The sequence below is a fragment of the Pleurodeles waltl genome, chromosome 7 (assembly GCF_031143425.1).
Source record: "Pleurodeles waltl isolate 20211129_DDA chromosome 7, aPleWal1.hap1.20221129, whole genome shotgun sequence".
NCBI classification, from domain to species: domain Eukaryota; kingdom Metazoa; phylum Chordata; class Amphibia; order Caudata; family Salamandridae; genus Pleurodeles; species Pleurodeles waltl.
The window spans coordinates 178,880,162-178,897,357 of NC_090446.1; the positions used below are offsets into that span (position 1 = coordinate 178,880,162).

Below are 17,196 nucleotides of genomic sequence, written 5' to 3' on the forward strand. Positions count from 1 at the left end.
GCGTTGGGCCATGGTCATTGGCATCTGCACCCTCTTCCGCTGGGGAGAGATCATTGCCACTGACCAACAATGTTTTTGAAGGCGTATTTGTCAGCACCATTTGTGTGTGCCATTAATAACCCTTTTTCTTTGACTGTGGCAGCGCACTACACAAGAATTTGAATTGGTCATCAGATACAGTTATGGTAGGGCTATCTCTAAATTAAACAGGTTACCAGGTGGTCACAGTTACCAACTGGCCACAGTTACCAACTGGCCTTAGCTGACAGAATAGCTGTTATTAAAATGGTGGTCACGCCCAAGTGTCTATATCTTTTTATTAACATACTCGTAGTATTACTGCTCCATTTTGAAAAAAAAACCAAAAAAAAAAAAAACCTTGAGGCACATTTGTTAACATTAACATGGGCTGGCAAAAAGCTGAGAATCGGGTGGGATAACCTTACGCTAACGTAGTCAGGCGGATGTATTAATGATTGGTACTTAAATTTATATTTCTTGAGTGAAGAGGCTCACTTGTCACAATATTGGTATGTGCTACATGAGTATGTACCTCACCTTGCGGTGGAACAGGATGGTGCACATTCCATACAAGTCTAAGGTATCTTGCTGCAAAAAAAGACAGGGGATATCACGTATGGAAATCAGCACAGTACACCCTACCACGAAGGCTTGGCGCTTGAAGGGAGGGTGAGCAAGGAAACCCCTCTTAATATGCACCAGCGATACTGTTATGATACCACCCTGTAATCTCAATCTCTTGAGTGAGTACCCTGCTGCAATAACTTGACCAAGCTGGCCTACAAACTGTAGGGGTTGCCTTTTCCAATAGCACCTTTGTGGCACTCCATGTTATTATCCATACTCAATGACACTCCCATTATTGATATTTACATACTATTGCATCAGAGCTGCACTCGAGTTCTACCCACAATTTCCAAAGAGCCACCAACATTCAATGCACTGTAGATACCTCCCACTAGCGAAATGTGACAACACCTGATCACGAAATTATATAATTCAGCATGGACAGGCCACAGGCTCCCGACAAGGCACTGGAGAGTTAGAATGCTTTGCTTACAATTGGTAAGTCTGCTGTGCACATCTTCACACCCTCACATCTAATTATAATTTGATCATCACGCAAATTCAGATATTTGCACCAGATGTACTTCACACCAGCATAATCATGTACATTTGGTCTGAGAGAAGATGCAAATTGGGTGAGGTGTGCATCAGCAGATTTTCTGCACTTAGCCTGACAATGTGACTCTATTAGACGTTACTGGACTCAAATCACAGGTGCCCTTTCAGCCATGGTGCTCAAGCAAGTGGCTTGTGTTCTTGGAGTGTCTACTGGGCTTGGTCAAGGGCTTTCAACCAGTAAACCGTAAATTTGGGTCTGTGGCCTTACTGTTGGCAAAGAGGTGAGTACACTAGATTGTGGTAAACGTACTGTGCCCATCAAGAGGAGGTGGATGTTGGATTCGGCCTACTGTAGGTCCGATCCAGAACTGTATGCGGAAGAACTGCTGCTGGCCTCAAGACCTAAAGACATTTAGGGGCCTCTTACCACATACTTGTTAACTCTCCCAGATGCACCATAGGGGGAGACTCACCTTGGTTAATGGGTACATTATGTTGCCTGTTTAAGCCTGCATATGTACTACTCAAATTGCATTGTGTATCTGCTCATGTCATGTCTAAAGAGCACTGGTGTGCGTTATGTAACTGTATTACTTTGATTGTTACGTATCAATAAAATAGCCAAAAAAGGAATTTGGCTTGTTCCATGGAATTGGCCTAGAGCCCTCAAAAGCCTGCGGGTTCCAGGCGAGCATTCCCTTGTTGGAATATAAGGGGTGAGGCATTTGCAGCAAATGCTGTCTAACAAAAGTTTGTCCCTCTACAGCGCTGACAATACAGCCTCTGCTACTCTCCAATGTTGATGCTTGGATGGAGTAGTTGGTTGAGTGGTGGACATCTGCCCCATCCCACACAGAAGTATTGTGGCAGGTTCTCCTTCCTTGTGGCCTTAAGCCCCTCTCTGCCTGAGCTCTGCTCCAAAACCCTCCGGTGATGGTTTTGAAGGCAGCGGAGATTGGGGGAGGAAACAGCCCCCCCTTCCCTCCCCCCCCGGGTATTGCAGAGGGATTGCTGCCTCTCGACAGATGGCACCTTGGCGGAGTTACAGGCAGCATCCAGTCGCCATATTGGGCACTTGGCCTGCCAGGGCTCGCAGAGGAGCTGAAATGCTCCCTGGGCAGCTTGTCCCACCGATCGCCGTTCCTCCCCTTTCGCAACAGTATGTTGTCACCAATGGCTCCTGTATGCTGGATGAGTGCTACAAGCAGTATTAATTGGTGCAAGAATAAATGCCGTCTGCCTGCCATATTCCCTCTACATCCTGGCCATGCGCAATCATGTCTAGTTTCTGTGAAACAGTCACCTGAATTACTTGTCTTATACGAAAAGGATTTGCTTTCAAGTCCATAGAAACTGAAAAGGCATTTAGTGAACTTTAGAACAGGTTTTTCTTCAGCTCCTGTTTTTAAACATCTAGGCACTAGACCGCTATATCTGGTAGAAGCTGATGTGTCGCAGGACACTTCAAGGGTGGGGGGTATGGGTTCTCTCCCAACACAACCCCTACACTGCGCAGGACACCCCAATTAAATTCTTCTAAAATCCCTTTTTCTGCAGCGTAAAATCACACTGATGTAGAGACCGTGTTATTAACCATCAAATTAGAAATTCAAGAATGGAGACATTACTTATCAGGAGGAAGGTGTACCATAGACATTAATTCTGATCACAAGAATCTTCAGTTTCCCTTGGCAGCAAAAGCCCTAACCCCGAGACAAATGTGGTGGATGCTCTTCTCTAGTGAGTTAGATTTTTATCATTACACACCAACCAGGTAGTAAGAATGCTAAGGCGGATACCTTGTCTAGAATAGGGAATCCAGAAAGCAAGGAAGAAACATGAGAGAGAACCCTGCAATTATCTGAATAATAAATTATTGTTCCAACTGGGCTTTTTTTATTTTACTATATTTTTAATATACAAAAAGAAAGGTTTACTATATGTTCCCACTCCAGAGAATGGAGCCATTCCACACTCTTAACTGGCCACCCTGACAACAAGAAAACTATTATAAATTGTCAGCAATAGATCTAATGGGGAACCTATCCAAGGGACTTATATAACTTTGTTTCAAGGTACCGTGTGTGATACACAACTAGCGGAAATTGCAGCTCCTGCCAATTTCTCCATGACCTACTGGAAGTCTGGGTTTCTGGGAAATGTTATTTTCTTCCCTGGATGTTGATGCATGTTTGTCTGTGGCATATCCCCTGCGAACAGATGGACAAACAGAATGAGCAAATTAGTCTTTTGAGCAATACTTAAGGTGGTTATTGGATTCAGGTGTTAATGACTTAGTAGGAGCATTAGGACTAGCTCAGTTGGCCTACAACAACTCAAATGCTTCTCTTCAGGTGTCTCTATACCACTGTCTGACTGGTGTGCATCCAAAAACAATTGTATGGAGTTGCAGAAAACAAACAGACAAGGGTCCATCTTAAACAAGTTAAAATCCTAGAAGTGAATCTGAGTCATGCTACAGGGCATTTACCAAAAAATAAGAATTTTTCCAAGAAAGGTGCTGACAACCATCAATTGCAGGAACCAGAATATAAACCAGGAGACCAAGTTTCTTCATTCACAAAAAAAAGGAAAACTGGAAGGGCCTTGTACATTACAGTCCAGGTTACTGGGGCTAAATGTGTGAAATTCCTAGTTTGCATTTTCTAAATAGCAAATCCTTAGAAATTGCTGTTTAGGAAATGCAAAATAGAATGTACATAAATAGAGATTTCCTAATAACGAGTCCTACAGACTAGAAATCGCTATTTAAGAAATGCTACACCATCTTTACTGCTCAAAGGTGCGAATGGTTGTGTATTTCCAAATGTGTGATTTCCTAACCAGAAATTGCAACTTAGGAAATACAAACCCAAGGGTGCCTATGGCCCCCCCGGATGCACCCCCAAAAAGTAGCGTGTATGTTAAGCGCACAAATGCCATAAGGGTATTTGCATGCTATTCTGCACTTTCTAAAAAAAAAATTCATTTTTTAAAAATTGGCCATGGTTACCATGACTAGTAGTCGATGGAATAGCATTTCCTAAATGCCCATTTTACAGTGAGGAAATACTTTGTACATGTGCTTAGGAAATCCTAAATTTGCAATTTCCTGTTTAGGAATTGCAAGATGCAGTTTCTACTGGGTAGAAATTACATTGTGCGATTTTACCCATTGACCTTTGTACATCTGAAAAGGCAATTTAGCTTTTCTAAACTCACTGAAATTGTGATTCAATCTGTTAAAAAATGCTAAATCCTTTCGTACATCTGGCCCCTTGTACCCTTCTTGATCATACAAATGATTAATCCAGTGGCTGCGATATTAGTTACCCGAAGACTAAAACAAATCCACCCAGTCTTTAATGTTTCGCTTCTAAAATAATGTCACTTAAATACCTGCCCAGAATCGCTTCCAGCATGCGTTGTTTTTTTGGGACCATCTTGAATATGAAGTGCAAAACGTCAAGGATGCTAAGAGAATTAATCGCATGCTCTTTATTTCATCTACTGGAAGGATTATGAGTTAGAAGAACAGTCTTGGGAGCCAGAAAAGTATGTGCATGCTCGTTGATTAGACATGCAAAACACCCAGAAGAATTTTGCCCTGTAAGAGACCTTTTAGGTGGGGAGAGTACTGTCAGGTTTAGCAGTTATTGTGCCTCTTCTCATCTGCCTCCACGCAGTCATTTAGTTGTCCTTTATAATAGTTTAAAAAAAAAAAAAAAAAAATACACAGAATTTGTTCATTACAGGTGATAGTCTCACCCGAAGGTAGTCTCACTGACTAAACAACAGGTCGAGGTTGCATTTTATTATCCATGACATGGTTTTATTAGGCCTGAAACCCTCACCATAAACATTTGCACTTGCATCTTTACAAATGTATGCAGTCTCATGCTCCACAGTCTCCAGAAACAGCAAGCAACGATCCCTGAGCTTCTTCAGCACAGAAGGGGTACACCCTGTTTCACTCTTTACCTCGGCAGCCCCCAAGGCTCTTTCATGCTTGTTTGGGAGTGTGCGTATGGACTTGACGACCCCGGCCTTGCTTCCCCATTCTGATACTGCAGATAAAGACCTTGACATCCTTCCATACAGCAGAAAAGATAGAAAATTACTTGATGTTAATTAAAAAAAAAAAAAAAAATCAGTGATTGCTGCAGCAATATCAGAGTGGAAAGCCGAGTCCCGAAGGGTTTTCGATGGGGAGCACCATAGTTTTTCAGACAAGAATGAGGTGGGTAGTTTGATGCTCAGAGGTACAGAAGAGTAATCTGAGAGGGTATGTATGGCGTAAGCATTTTATAGATTACACCCAAAGCAATATTTCCCTTGATGTGAGCCAGAGATGAGTGCACAGTATGAAATCTCTCACCTCCCACCATACAACCCACTGCCCATTTTCCTCTGTGATTTGTCGAATTGGCTTGACATGTTTAGGTTTCTTGCCTTCAAGAAATTTGAATTGTCTACAGCAGGGTCTGGTGTTGGGTTGAAATTGCACCCTAGATTATGTTGGTACTTCTGTGTGACCTACACGTCTGCACTATATTGTCAGAGGACTAAGGAATTAGTATTTCAGGTGTCTTTATGAATGAGATTGGGCAGTCATGGACACAATCCAGCTACATATATAGATCTCCCCATGGAGATTAGCATTGAAACCAAGCATTTTTCATACCAAGAGCTCCACTCACCTAGCATAAGAGCTATAAATGGCAAATAATTCTGTTGTCCACCATATCTGTAAAATTGAAGCACGCTGGTGTCCAAATGGGTCTCTCATAACAGAGCAATTTCAATCCCTGTGGTGCTTCATGTATGCTGGATGAGTCTTTTCTTCCTGAAGTTGCTCAACTATATTACACTCCAAATATTCATCTTAATGACCAGTGTTATGCAAGTTGGCTTGCGTAGACAAGTAGGAGGAAATGTGACCATCTGGGTATTCTAGAGCGCAAAACGTGAATGCTTTGGGATCGCCTTATGTAAAATCAGTCAGGCTAGTAACCATAGATCCAGGAAGACGGTTCTAAAAAATGCACTCCCACACCAGCACTGAATCCTGCAAATCTTAGTGAATGGAAACCTGTAAGAAATTGGATTGTTATCGGGGAGGGTGATTGCCCACTTCATGGAATGATCACAACCCCAGTCGGGGTGAACCCTCAATGTTAACCTGAGCTCAGTCCCCTGGTACGTATGGCACCGAGCAGACAGCTTTTAGTTAAAGCAATGTGTAAAGTGTATATGCAGTACTAAGACAGTATTAACGCTGAAATACCAAAAATATGTAAAATCCCTAAACAAATTAGAAAAATAGCTTAGAATGTACTAAGCAGAATCCAGTAAGGGGAAGGCGAGATTTGATTTTGAAAATTGTTTTAAGTAGAAATGGTGCCGAAAAGCACAAAATGCTAATGATAGACCATAGTCGCAAAAGAATGGGGTCTAGGTGCAGTTTGGGGGTGACCACTATGTAACACTGTCAGGTACACCAACGAGATTTGTCCCGGTCAAAGATTTTACCTTAGAACTGCAATCCTTTAATTCTTAATACACCACAGGTGGACCTTTCGAAATCCCTCTAGGATTTCATAGGAGGCACTTTGAAACGTACACAGTGTTAAGCAGAGGCCAGCAGCAGGGTCCAATTTGGTATTTGGTCCAGATGCCATTGGTTAGCTGGGTATTTCCAGGCAGAGATCTATAGCAGCTTATTGTCCCCTTCTAGTCACACAGGAGGTTAGCCAGCTGCCACTAGGACTCTGTAGGAAGCTGGCCCTTTATGTGGTATGTCAATACTGTGTAAAGGATCCAGGGGATCCCCAGTGAGAGGAAAGGGCTTCCTACGCAATCCTAAAGTGCTCTATTTGGAGGCAGTGTGGTCGAGCAGCCTTTGTCTTAACACAGAGGAGTGCAAGACATCCACAGATACACACAAAAGTCAATAAATGAGACCCGATTAAAAAAAGATCAAGGGTGTGGAATTTGTATAGCCCGACGCCCAGGACATATTATTTGGGGTCATGGGAAACAAGTTTTCATATTTTATTCTGACCTTGGAACAAGCAGGCCTAATCCCCTGCAGCACAAACCCTTTGTCTGTCAGTTTACAGTACCATTTTATGGATCAGGGAAGGGCATTGCCTACAGTAAAGGTAAAATTTGTGTCCATATCTAATATGTTGTTCGAAGTTGTATTTGTGGTTTATTAATGGAAAGCCTTTTGTTACAAGGGTGAGTGGGTTAAGATAAAGCTGTAAGCTCGGACTGCAGTACTGATAGTTCCTTTAAAAAAAATGTGTATACATGTTTGCAAAGTTCAACAGTATGATGCAATGGGTAATGCTCCCAGAATGCTCTCTAATTAACTGCAAACATTTCCAAAACTTTAAAGGCAATATTGAAGATTCTTTGCTTTCAAAATCAAAACGTTGATTAAAAAAAAAATGCAACTTGGAAATAAATGTTTTGCTAAACTACTGTGAAATTGTAGGGATCACTTCTTTGGAGTATCATTTAGTAAAATGTGTTGAGGCATGCTGGTATTTCCCAAAAACTCAGCCTAACAAATTTCAACAAGATTATGGGAAACATGAAAATAAACAAGCACTGGCAAAGCCAGTGGGTTCGACCTTGGTTGTCAGCCTTTTGGTTTTGACAATGCATGTCTTGTTTTGACATTGTTTTTGTAAAACGTTATTGTTTTGGGATCTGTTGGGCCCTCACTATTATAACCAACACTAGCAAAAGCAAGCATATTTTAGTCTCTCAAAAAGCACACATTGCCACAGAAGGTCCTGCCATTGATCAAACCTACTTTGTGTGCCACTGTCCTCCTTGTGAAACGGCACAATGCTGTCACTCATAGTGAAGTCAGCCTGTAGACAGAGACATCATTTTAATAAAATCAAAGTTCTTGGTTAATACCAGACCTAATTATAGTGGCCCAATTCTTAAAGGAAGTCACATAAGTGCACACATAGATTATATACTTGCATTCATGCAGGTTTACACCTCATGAATTAACAAGAATTTCCAGAAGTAGGCCAGGAAATGGTACTTCTAGAAAATATTTGTGAATTGCATTTTAGCTCGGGCAAATATGTATTTGTAGTTTTGCACATGCAAAAATCTGAGCATGTACAAGTTCCTCAACTGTTAGGAATACATGTTCAAGCTTTCTCAGTATGGAAAAAGTTAGGAAAGAGCTGGCAAAAACCCCTAAACATGCAAGTTTGCAGAGACTCAGAAAAGCATTCCAACCCTTGAACTGTTGCTTATTGCTACCTACATCCCCAGAAGGTAGATCTGTGGAAAGGTGGCAGAATAAGGGATTTGCTAGTATTCATACCCTACTTTAGTATGAGCACTGGAGTAATCAGAGAGGCTATTATCAGAGCCCTTTATATAATGAGATTTCTGCCATAATTTGTCGCGCACTACATGTCACCAAAGGGACGAGTGGATTTTGTTACAGGACAAGTAGATTTATGAAGCAACCTGTTCCATGTACAAGTCAATATTTTATTAAATTCCACACCCCTGGGAGATCGCACCCATTTATAAAAATAACAAGTACCTTTTATATACCTTTAGGCATCAGAAGAAAAATCTTTCAGGTAAGTATGGTTTTAAATAGAATTCTTTTCACTTTAAAAAGTGGATATGGTACAATTTCCGAGCTCTGCAGTGTTTTCAAATCGGAGGAAAAACAAGTTCTGCAGAAAGGTAGAGTACATAGATTTACAAGACCAATCTCCAGTAGTTAAGGTGAGTAGTGGGCAAGGTCCAAGGCAACACCAGCATTAAGCCATCAGCGGCACAGGGGCGTCCAGGTGCAGGGTGCAAAATAGCATCGGGTGGCCAGTGCATTTTAATGGAGATCTGTCTCTGCAAAAAAAGGCTGCAGGCTCTGGCTGGGAGGCCAGTTGTATTGAATCAACAGCAGGCTCGAGCCTCATGATGCTCGGACACAGGTAGGCACCTTTGGTCCTCTTCAGAGTCGACTGGTGCAGAGGTGTCTTCAGATGTCGGGATTTCCTTACTGGAGTGGCCACGTTAGAGGAGGGCTGCTTGCAGAGACTGCAGGTGTTGTTGGGGAGTCCAGGAGGGGTAAAACCACGAATGACCCAGACTCTGGAGGTCTGAGAAACCTTTCTGGCACTGATGGTCCCCTTCAACTCTAGTCCGAGACGGCGATTGCAGTGGTGTCTTCAGGTGTCTGGTTTTGACGGGTTCACGGGCCTCAGAGTTCCTTCTTTGGAGTTTGCTGGGGCACAGGCCCGCTGTTCTTGGGAGGTCTTGAGTCTTTACAGAAACCCAGGAGGACTGCCTGCCTTCAATAGTCACAGCTGTAAGACAAGTCAACTTTTGAGCTGATGTTTTGATGAGGAATACAGACTGGCCCAGTGGTTTGTACCAAGTGAGCTGCTTCTTTTCTCCTCTTCAGTTTCCTTGGTCTTTTTTTAGGTCCTCAGGATCTTCTTTTCTGGTGCCTGGGGCTCCCCTAAATACTGAATTTATGGGCGTTAGGGGTGTGCACGGTAGCAGCCAATGTGCTACTGACTCTTAGGGTCCCTATGTCCCCTATATGACCACTTCCTCTGGTAAGTGGTCATAACCCTGTCAAGAATTCCTTGGTATTCAATCTCAAAGACGACTACTACCTCTGAGAATTAGCAGGGGCATATCTGCTAATCCAGATATGCCCTCATTTGTAATTTCGTTTTTTTTATAACCAATTTTATTGTTTTTAATATGTGTGAAAACAGAGCAGAAAAACACTTACATACCAGTTAACCATATGATAACCCTGTTGTGTAAAGCAAATTGGTATTGTCCGCAGTCGGACACCCTCCCCAGCAGAACATAACGTAGTTCACACAGGCAGCCCCTGTACGCCCGCCACCTCCCCCCTCCCCCCCCCCCCCCCCACCCCCAGATCTTCTCATATATGTGGGGACAGGCCAGTGCTTCGTATATTGACTTTTCTAATTGAGAGCACCAGTCCACTCCAGATCGCCACTTCGCGAGTAACGGTACTGTCGGGCCCCTCCAGAGCTGTGCAATATCTCTCTTGGCTACCAGACACATGACCCCTATGAATATTTGGTCAGCCCTCAGTCCCCCCCCCCCCCCCCAAGCTCCTCCAGAAGGCCCAGCAGTGCCACCCTCTCATTCAGTTCGGTGGGACAGCCCAGGACCGCTGACATATCTCGTTTCACCCCTGCCCAAAAGGGTCGTATCTCCAGACACTCCCATGCCACATGCAGCATGTGCACTCCTAGTTGACCACATATCACACAGACGGGGTGGGGGGGCGTCCCTGGGCGAATATGTCGGAGTCTCCGTGGGGACAGATACAACATATGGAAGTAGTTTATCTGAATCATTCTAACCTGGCGGAAATGGCCAGCTCCCTTGGTGCCAGAGCCCTCGCTTGTCACTTAATGCATACTGCCTCAGGCCTGCTGTGAGGGTGACCTACATATATTGAATGCAGTGTTGGGGGACATGGCACACAGAGATGTGTAACATATTGTGTTTTCATTTTGGTCTGCACCAAGACACTCAGCCTGTCATGCTTGGTGAGGGGTCCCTTAGGGTGGCACAATTTGTGCTGCATCCTTTAGGAACCTTCTTTAGCAGCTCAGGCCCTAGGTACCAGGTATACCATTTACAAAGGACTTACATAGGGTGCTACAGGTTTTGCCAATTGGGGAAACAATTGTACAGCTTAGGGAAAGAGATCTGGCACTGGAGACCTTGTTAGCAGGAACCCAGTGCCCTTTCAGTCCAAATCACATTAAGTAACAGGCAAACCGTGTGTGTGTGTGTGTGTGGGAGGGGGGGGAGGGGGGGTAACCATGTAAAAAAGAGACACTTCATAATAGAGTACACCTCTCAGCCCTGGGTATAACAGGGAGTAGGTCCATTTCTTCAGGGCTCCTCTCAGGTTACAAACAACATGTCCAGTTCTCTTCTGATATTCTGCAGGTCCAGGAAGTGTTCTGAAGTGGGTGCCTGGAGATCCACATTACGCTTGGTACAAATTAATTGGTTGGGATGACTCCTTTCACCTCCCAAGCCAATGGGATAAAATATATTTGACCCTTTCCTGCCTACCTTTATAGCAATGTCTGTTTTCTGCAAATAGGCTCAAAATGTAATGTGTCGGGGCAAAACCAAGATGACAAAAGCCTTCAGTGACACTAACTTTGGACTTTGGGTGCTGGGGGTGTGGTGCAGGGACTGTACCTTCGACAAACCTAGGGACCAAAGTCTGTTAGGACAAACGTGGAGCCCTCCAGCAACTGGGTAATGGATGCGCAGGAATTTTCTTGGCATCATGTTCTCTCCATTTCAAGTGTTCATAGGAGGACACAAGTGGCTCAACAGAATGATCAAGCAGGATTTGAATTTGTGCTAATAAAAGAAGGCTCACAGCTCCCACCTCACATATTCTGTGGAGTTCAGAGGCGTCATCTATGCCCATTCAGTCAGTGTATTGTTGCTCCCTGGAGTCATTTCACACCTATTCAAGGCTTGAGCACAGGGTTAGAGCTGGCAGAGATGTATGCTAATTAGCATTCTGACAGTTCAGGCAGATAAAAGGTAATGTTCTAAAAGTTTTGTTTCCTTAATGTTTATTAAAAAAAAAAAATCTGACTCCACATTTGAATTGGGTTTTTAATACCAATCATTGTCCCATTCCATGGATAAAGTATTGGTAATTGCATTTGCTATGCTTTTTACATGTAGGACTGCCTTTCTTAGTTAAAATAGCTTTTAGTGCCTTGTAACTGTAGAGACATGGTAACATCAACTTTAAACATATCCCAGGTTTAAATGTCATGCACCCTAGCTTATGGGATACAAGACTTACAGAGGGGTGGCTTGATAATATTTAAAAGGGAGTTTTTTACCAGTCAAAAAAGGTTTATTTTGACAGGTTGCAGTACATATCTTGAGCTGTTACAGTCAGGCCAAAGTGGTAGGCATGAAATAATGCTTGCACTGCCAGTAGGTATTTCAGTCCACCAGTGGCACTTCCAGGCCCTTGGGTATAGTGAGTTTGGAAGGCCTTGAAAGTCAAGGCACCTCTCTAGCACGTTTCATTGCCACATCCTGATTCTGTAGTTTAGGAAACGTGCAATAAACGAATGTATCGGGGTTGCAGGTGGAGGCCTACGGCCTATGGATCTATAGGCATTTTCAGCCACCAACGGGTCAGAAGTTGGGCCTGCCAAGTTTGTCACCTGGTAACTTCTCAACAAAGATTTTGTCTTTATTGGGTCTGTGGTTCCTAGCAGGCAAGTATGCAAACGTTGTTGGGCCACAACACAACGAAAAATCTTTGTTGGTGGATATTCTGAGTGTCCTTAGTGAGGTATGCTACTGCTTTTTTTAAGGTTTACATTGTCATCCTCTATTGTGAAAATTCAATGTTCAGTCTCACCTAGTCTGTTCTCATGCTTAAGTCTTTCCTTCATTGATCTTCCTCTTTATTGTTTAGAGGCTTGTTTGCATTTCCATCAGGATTCCACAAAACTCTTCCCCATCCGTTTCTTTTTGGCAGGGCTGTTGGCAAGTGTGTCTGCTATCAAAGCCAATTTTAGACTGCTTTGGATTGGTTTTACACCATGTGGGGTTCAGAGTGACCCAAAATAGATGGGGGTAAGAGGCTCCAGTGTGTAGGCCCAGCTTCAGAAGGCCAAGAGGTGCCACAGCAGAGGGAGCACTCGGAGAGGGAATAAACATTTATGAGAAACAGACTGCCTCTTCAGTGCCGCTGATCCCTTTACAGATCACCTTCAATTGTGTAGCATCTGGCTAAACATGTTAGAAAAGGGCCACCAAGCGCATGATCATAAGTGGCTAGGGCCAAAGGGGTTACAAGGCTGCACGGCTGGCAGCACTTCGCCTGAACACATCTACTCATTGCAGCAACTAGCTCAGCCAGCCTGACACTTTCTGATCAAGTCTGCTATTCGAGTCTGGCCTCTTCGTAAGGAGTTCCTCCGTGTCACTCGCAGCTCAATCTTGCTGGCCTGCAGCTGCCGCAGAGGGAGTCCCAGCCTAGAGCAGCTGCACCAAGCTCTGGTCTGTCTCACCTGCAGTGTGGCCTGCAGGCCATTCTCCAGTGTTTATCGCCAGGCTTCAATAAGTCCCCACTTTTCAGACGTTCAGATTCGGCACAATAGGTGCATCAAGCACAATCCACTTTACATACACTGACAAAAATGCACATTAAAATGGATAACTATGAATATTTGTCAGCTGTGGATCGGAGCTCCCAAATTAGGCAGCCATCTTGGTCAGTGGTGAACCACATCCCCCATCTCACCTGCTCCATATGTATGTGCACAGTATCTACCTCGCGCTTCCTTGTGTGGGACATGTGCTTCATATCTTGTAGGATTGAATGTTAACACCCACATCGAGTACAGTAAAAATCAGCATCTGTCCCACAACCAACAGATGCAGCACAGATGGTAATAATGCAAGCTTTCCACATATGTGCATACAGAGAAGTAGGATAACTGCCATATGTTCCACATCCCGCATGCAGAACTTCATGCTTCCTTCGCAATCAGTAAATGCAATACTAACAGTCTCGTTAATTTCCTCTCACATAGAACAGGTACACCACAGCCAGCACCAGTGCAAGCTTCCAGCACACATAGATTTGGAGCAGGCAGTACCACAAGCTTTCAACACACACCTATGTTCTATGGAGCACATATCTACTCAGTGAGTTGTTTAACATACCAATTAACCGGCTGAGGTATTTTGCAAGTTGTACAAGAAAACCTGCTGCTGAAATTTACACTGAATGTGTGATCTGTATATTTTGTTGTAACAATACTGCTGAGCATATTGAGAGTTGTACTTTTTGATTATTTCCACATTAACATTAAAACCAGGTGTTGTCATTGGGTGCTGTTGTGTTTCACTGCAGCCATTTGGCATGTTTTGCAGTGAAAGATGGAGCTCTCCCTGATTGGTCTTTTAAAATTCATTATTATGTAATATCTGCAAATTCCTAAAGTTCCGTAGAGACCTGAGCTTAACACCCCACCTAAGAAATGTTGCCCTATTGTTGTATGTGTTTAGAAAGTTAAAGTTGTTTTATTTTTCCTCCCCACACAGATACACCCTTGGAAATGACCTATCACTGTCCATGCTGAAAATGAGAAGAATGCTAATGTGTCCTTTAGAATCTGTAGAAAAATTGCTAAGAGCACCACCGCCGAGGGGAAACAGCTTACTTTAAGGCTCGGCCAGTGAGACATCACCTGGTAGTGAAGCTAATTTTACCTGAGTGATCAACCTTTGGAACTTACGCTAGTAGTCTCTTAAACGGGCGTGTTTCTCATCTTCCTTTGGTCATGGAGCAAGTGGTGGTTAAAAACCTGTCTGGCTTCGAGCCTGGATCCCTCGTGGTTTTTGGGTTGAATGAGAAATCTGAGCTTGACTCCTTGTATTTTCAAAGCAATCACATGAGGAAGACATTCAGTCAATTTCCAAGTATCTTACTTTTTTGTAGAACTCACAATGACAATGGCAAAGCCCTGTACACATTTTTTGTTGATGGTCCAGATGTGCAGTTGGATGCAGATCTTATGAAAGTGATCCATTTTGCAGTGCCCAAAAATGAATTTGATGATGGACTGAGCCATATGTATACAGCTTTTAAAAAGTTCAATCCCGACTGGTGCAAGATCAAAGCTATTCTAGTAGACCCCCTTTTCACAGGGACTGCCTCCCTCATGCAGGCATTCCCATCAATTGATGTTGTGCCATCTGCCTTTCACATTTTCAAGTACATGCAACAGAAGATTAACCAAATGGATTTGAATACCCTAGATAAATCAAGGCTGCTTGAGTTCTTAAAATGTACCATGTACTCGCCAACAGCAAGCAACCTCAAAAATACGTATGATGAGCTGAAACAGTTTCTTTCACCAGAACTGTTTCTTCAACTGAATCCTCACTGGCTGTTGACTGATGGAATATGGGATGTGCATTGTTGGAAGAATGCGTCAGAGAATACACGTTACTTTCAGGGCCTGGAAATTGCATGCCAAGATGTCTACCAGATTTTCACCAGTAATGCCACTTTGGAATCTAGTATCACCTCATTGGCTAAGCATATGAGGGATTGTCGACTAAATGTGAACTCTTGTAATCTTGTCAAATCCTTTGCTCAAAATGGTCTGGGAAGCGCTGACACCCCTTCGAGTAGTGAAGACATTGCAGTCCAGAAAACACCAGCAGTTAAAAACAGCTCAGGCTCTGTTCCTCAAATAGGATATGGGTTTACAAAACAAAATGTTCTACCTAAAGTGGACAGTCCTCTAGTAGAAGGCCAAGAGCCCGAGGACCAAGTTCTACACTCCTTGCAGAATTTGTGCACTTTGCCAGCAGCCAAACTAATCATGAAGGAACTGGCAGTAGCCCTAAACAAAGGGCAAATAGTGGGCTCCTCAGGTGAAAAGATAAATGTTCAGGTTGTAGATATCGGTTGCGTTGCCCCAAAAAACAACCTTCTGCTCTGCACCTGCCTTTTCAGTAGGAATTTCCAGCTGCCCTGCCGTCATGTAATGGCTGCACTTAAACAGAATAACAAGGTCTTGCAGAAAGAAATGGTAAATGAGATGTGGTACAAAGAAGCTCCAGTGCATTGTGACCCAAACTCTCTTGAAAGTGACTTGCATGACATACTACAGAGTTCTTGGCATGCATCAGATGACAAGTTTCTCACAGTGAAGTTTCTTACTGACGAACTTACTCGACTGATGACGGAGTGCGCTGATGAGGAGTTTGAATGCAGATATCACACTTTGCGGGAACTTGCTGACTACTGGATTGGTCCCTATGAGCAGGTTAAATTATAATTCAAAATTCTGTGACTCTCGTGAGCCTAGCAGGTAGTACAGTGTATCTTTCATTCGTATGCCTTTCTTTAGTAGAAATTATCGGAAATGTTTCTAATGTATTTGTCTGAGCAAACAAGAAACTACGTGGACTGTGCAGTGAGCATTCAACTGGTTATATACTGTAGTGCAACTACCAAAGAAGCTTGGGAGCCAATTTATCTGAGATTATGTGAATGAGTGTTGTACAATAGTCCGCTGTTATTAGAGTTCTGTCCGAGCATTGCTTACAACACGCCATATTTCAGAATATTTTATGACTACTTGAAGCACATGCAAGGAAATCCTCAGTGTTCACATAATTGTGATGCTACTGCTTTATTTTCTTTGCTGCAACATCTGGAGGATATGTGTTTGCCCCAGAATTGAAGGGCCTTTATTCACATGTGCCTCTGTTAATTCAAACATTTCTTAGACAAATGGAACGTTTCTCCAGAATGCTGTGAAATAAAGTTCAGTTTTGAGGATTAAAAAAGGTGCCACTTGAGTATGTACCTGGTAGTGATCAATCTTGAGATGCATTCTGCCTAGTTCAGGCAATCTCTTTGTTCTAGGAGCACTGCACTGATTGCAAACAATTACCAGTTGTGTGCCTCGAAAATGTTTTCATAGGCACATCTTAGAGCAGGATTAGGTGATGGTGTAATGATATGCCCAGCAACTGATCGTCATTATGTAGGTATCAAAGAGACAAGAGAAGTTGTGGACTATCTGTTCGCTGTCTCTGGATCTTGTGGCATTTGGAACAAAGTGAGAAACGTGACTTGATGCTCTTCTGCATCCATTGGTGTACTTGGAGGTACTGGAAAGGATCTGGAGAGGGAAGGGCTCCAGGTTAATGGCATTTCTAACCAAAAGGGAGCAATGTTGAGCAGTGGAAGTGACGTGGATCAGAAGGGCATGGTAGTGTTCCTTAGTAGTCCATCATACACAGTGGGAGCTCCAGCTGTGTTGAAACTGTGGGAGCAGGAAAGGGAGGTCTAAATTACTATGTGTCCCAGTCTGTGAAAGTTCTGGAATGATATGTTTTAGCCTGCAGTTATTTGGAGATATAGAGGGATATTGCAGCATAATACTGACGACCTCTTCATTTGGCAGGATT

At 43.3% G+C, this 17,196-nt stretch overlaps 1 protein-coding gene across 2 annotated transcripts in view; it reads left to right on the top strand.

Annotated features, from left to right (window-relative positions):
* The window catches only part of ZSWIM1 (zinc finger SWIM-type containing 1), a 32,500-nt gene extending 15,931 nt beyond the window's left edge, over positions 1–16,569 (top strand). For both annotated transcript variants that reach the window (XM_069243509.1, XM_069243508.1), the window contains exon 2: positions 14,308–16,569. In XM_069243509.1, the coding sequence (XP_069099610.1) occupies positions 14,547–16,055 (1,509 nt within the window). In that variant the 5' untranslated portion in view covers positions 14,308–14,546 and the 3' untranslated portion in view covers positions 16,056–16,569. The remainder of the gene's footprint in view (positions 1–14,307) is intronic.
* The last annotated feature ends 627 nt before the right edge of the window (positions 16,570–17,196 follow it).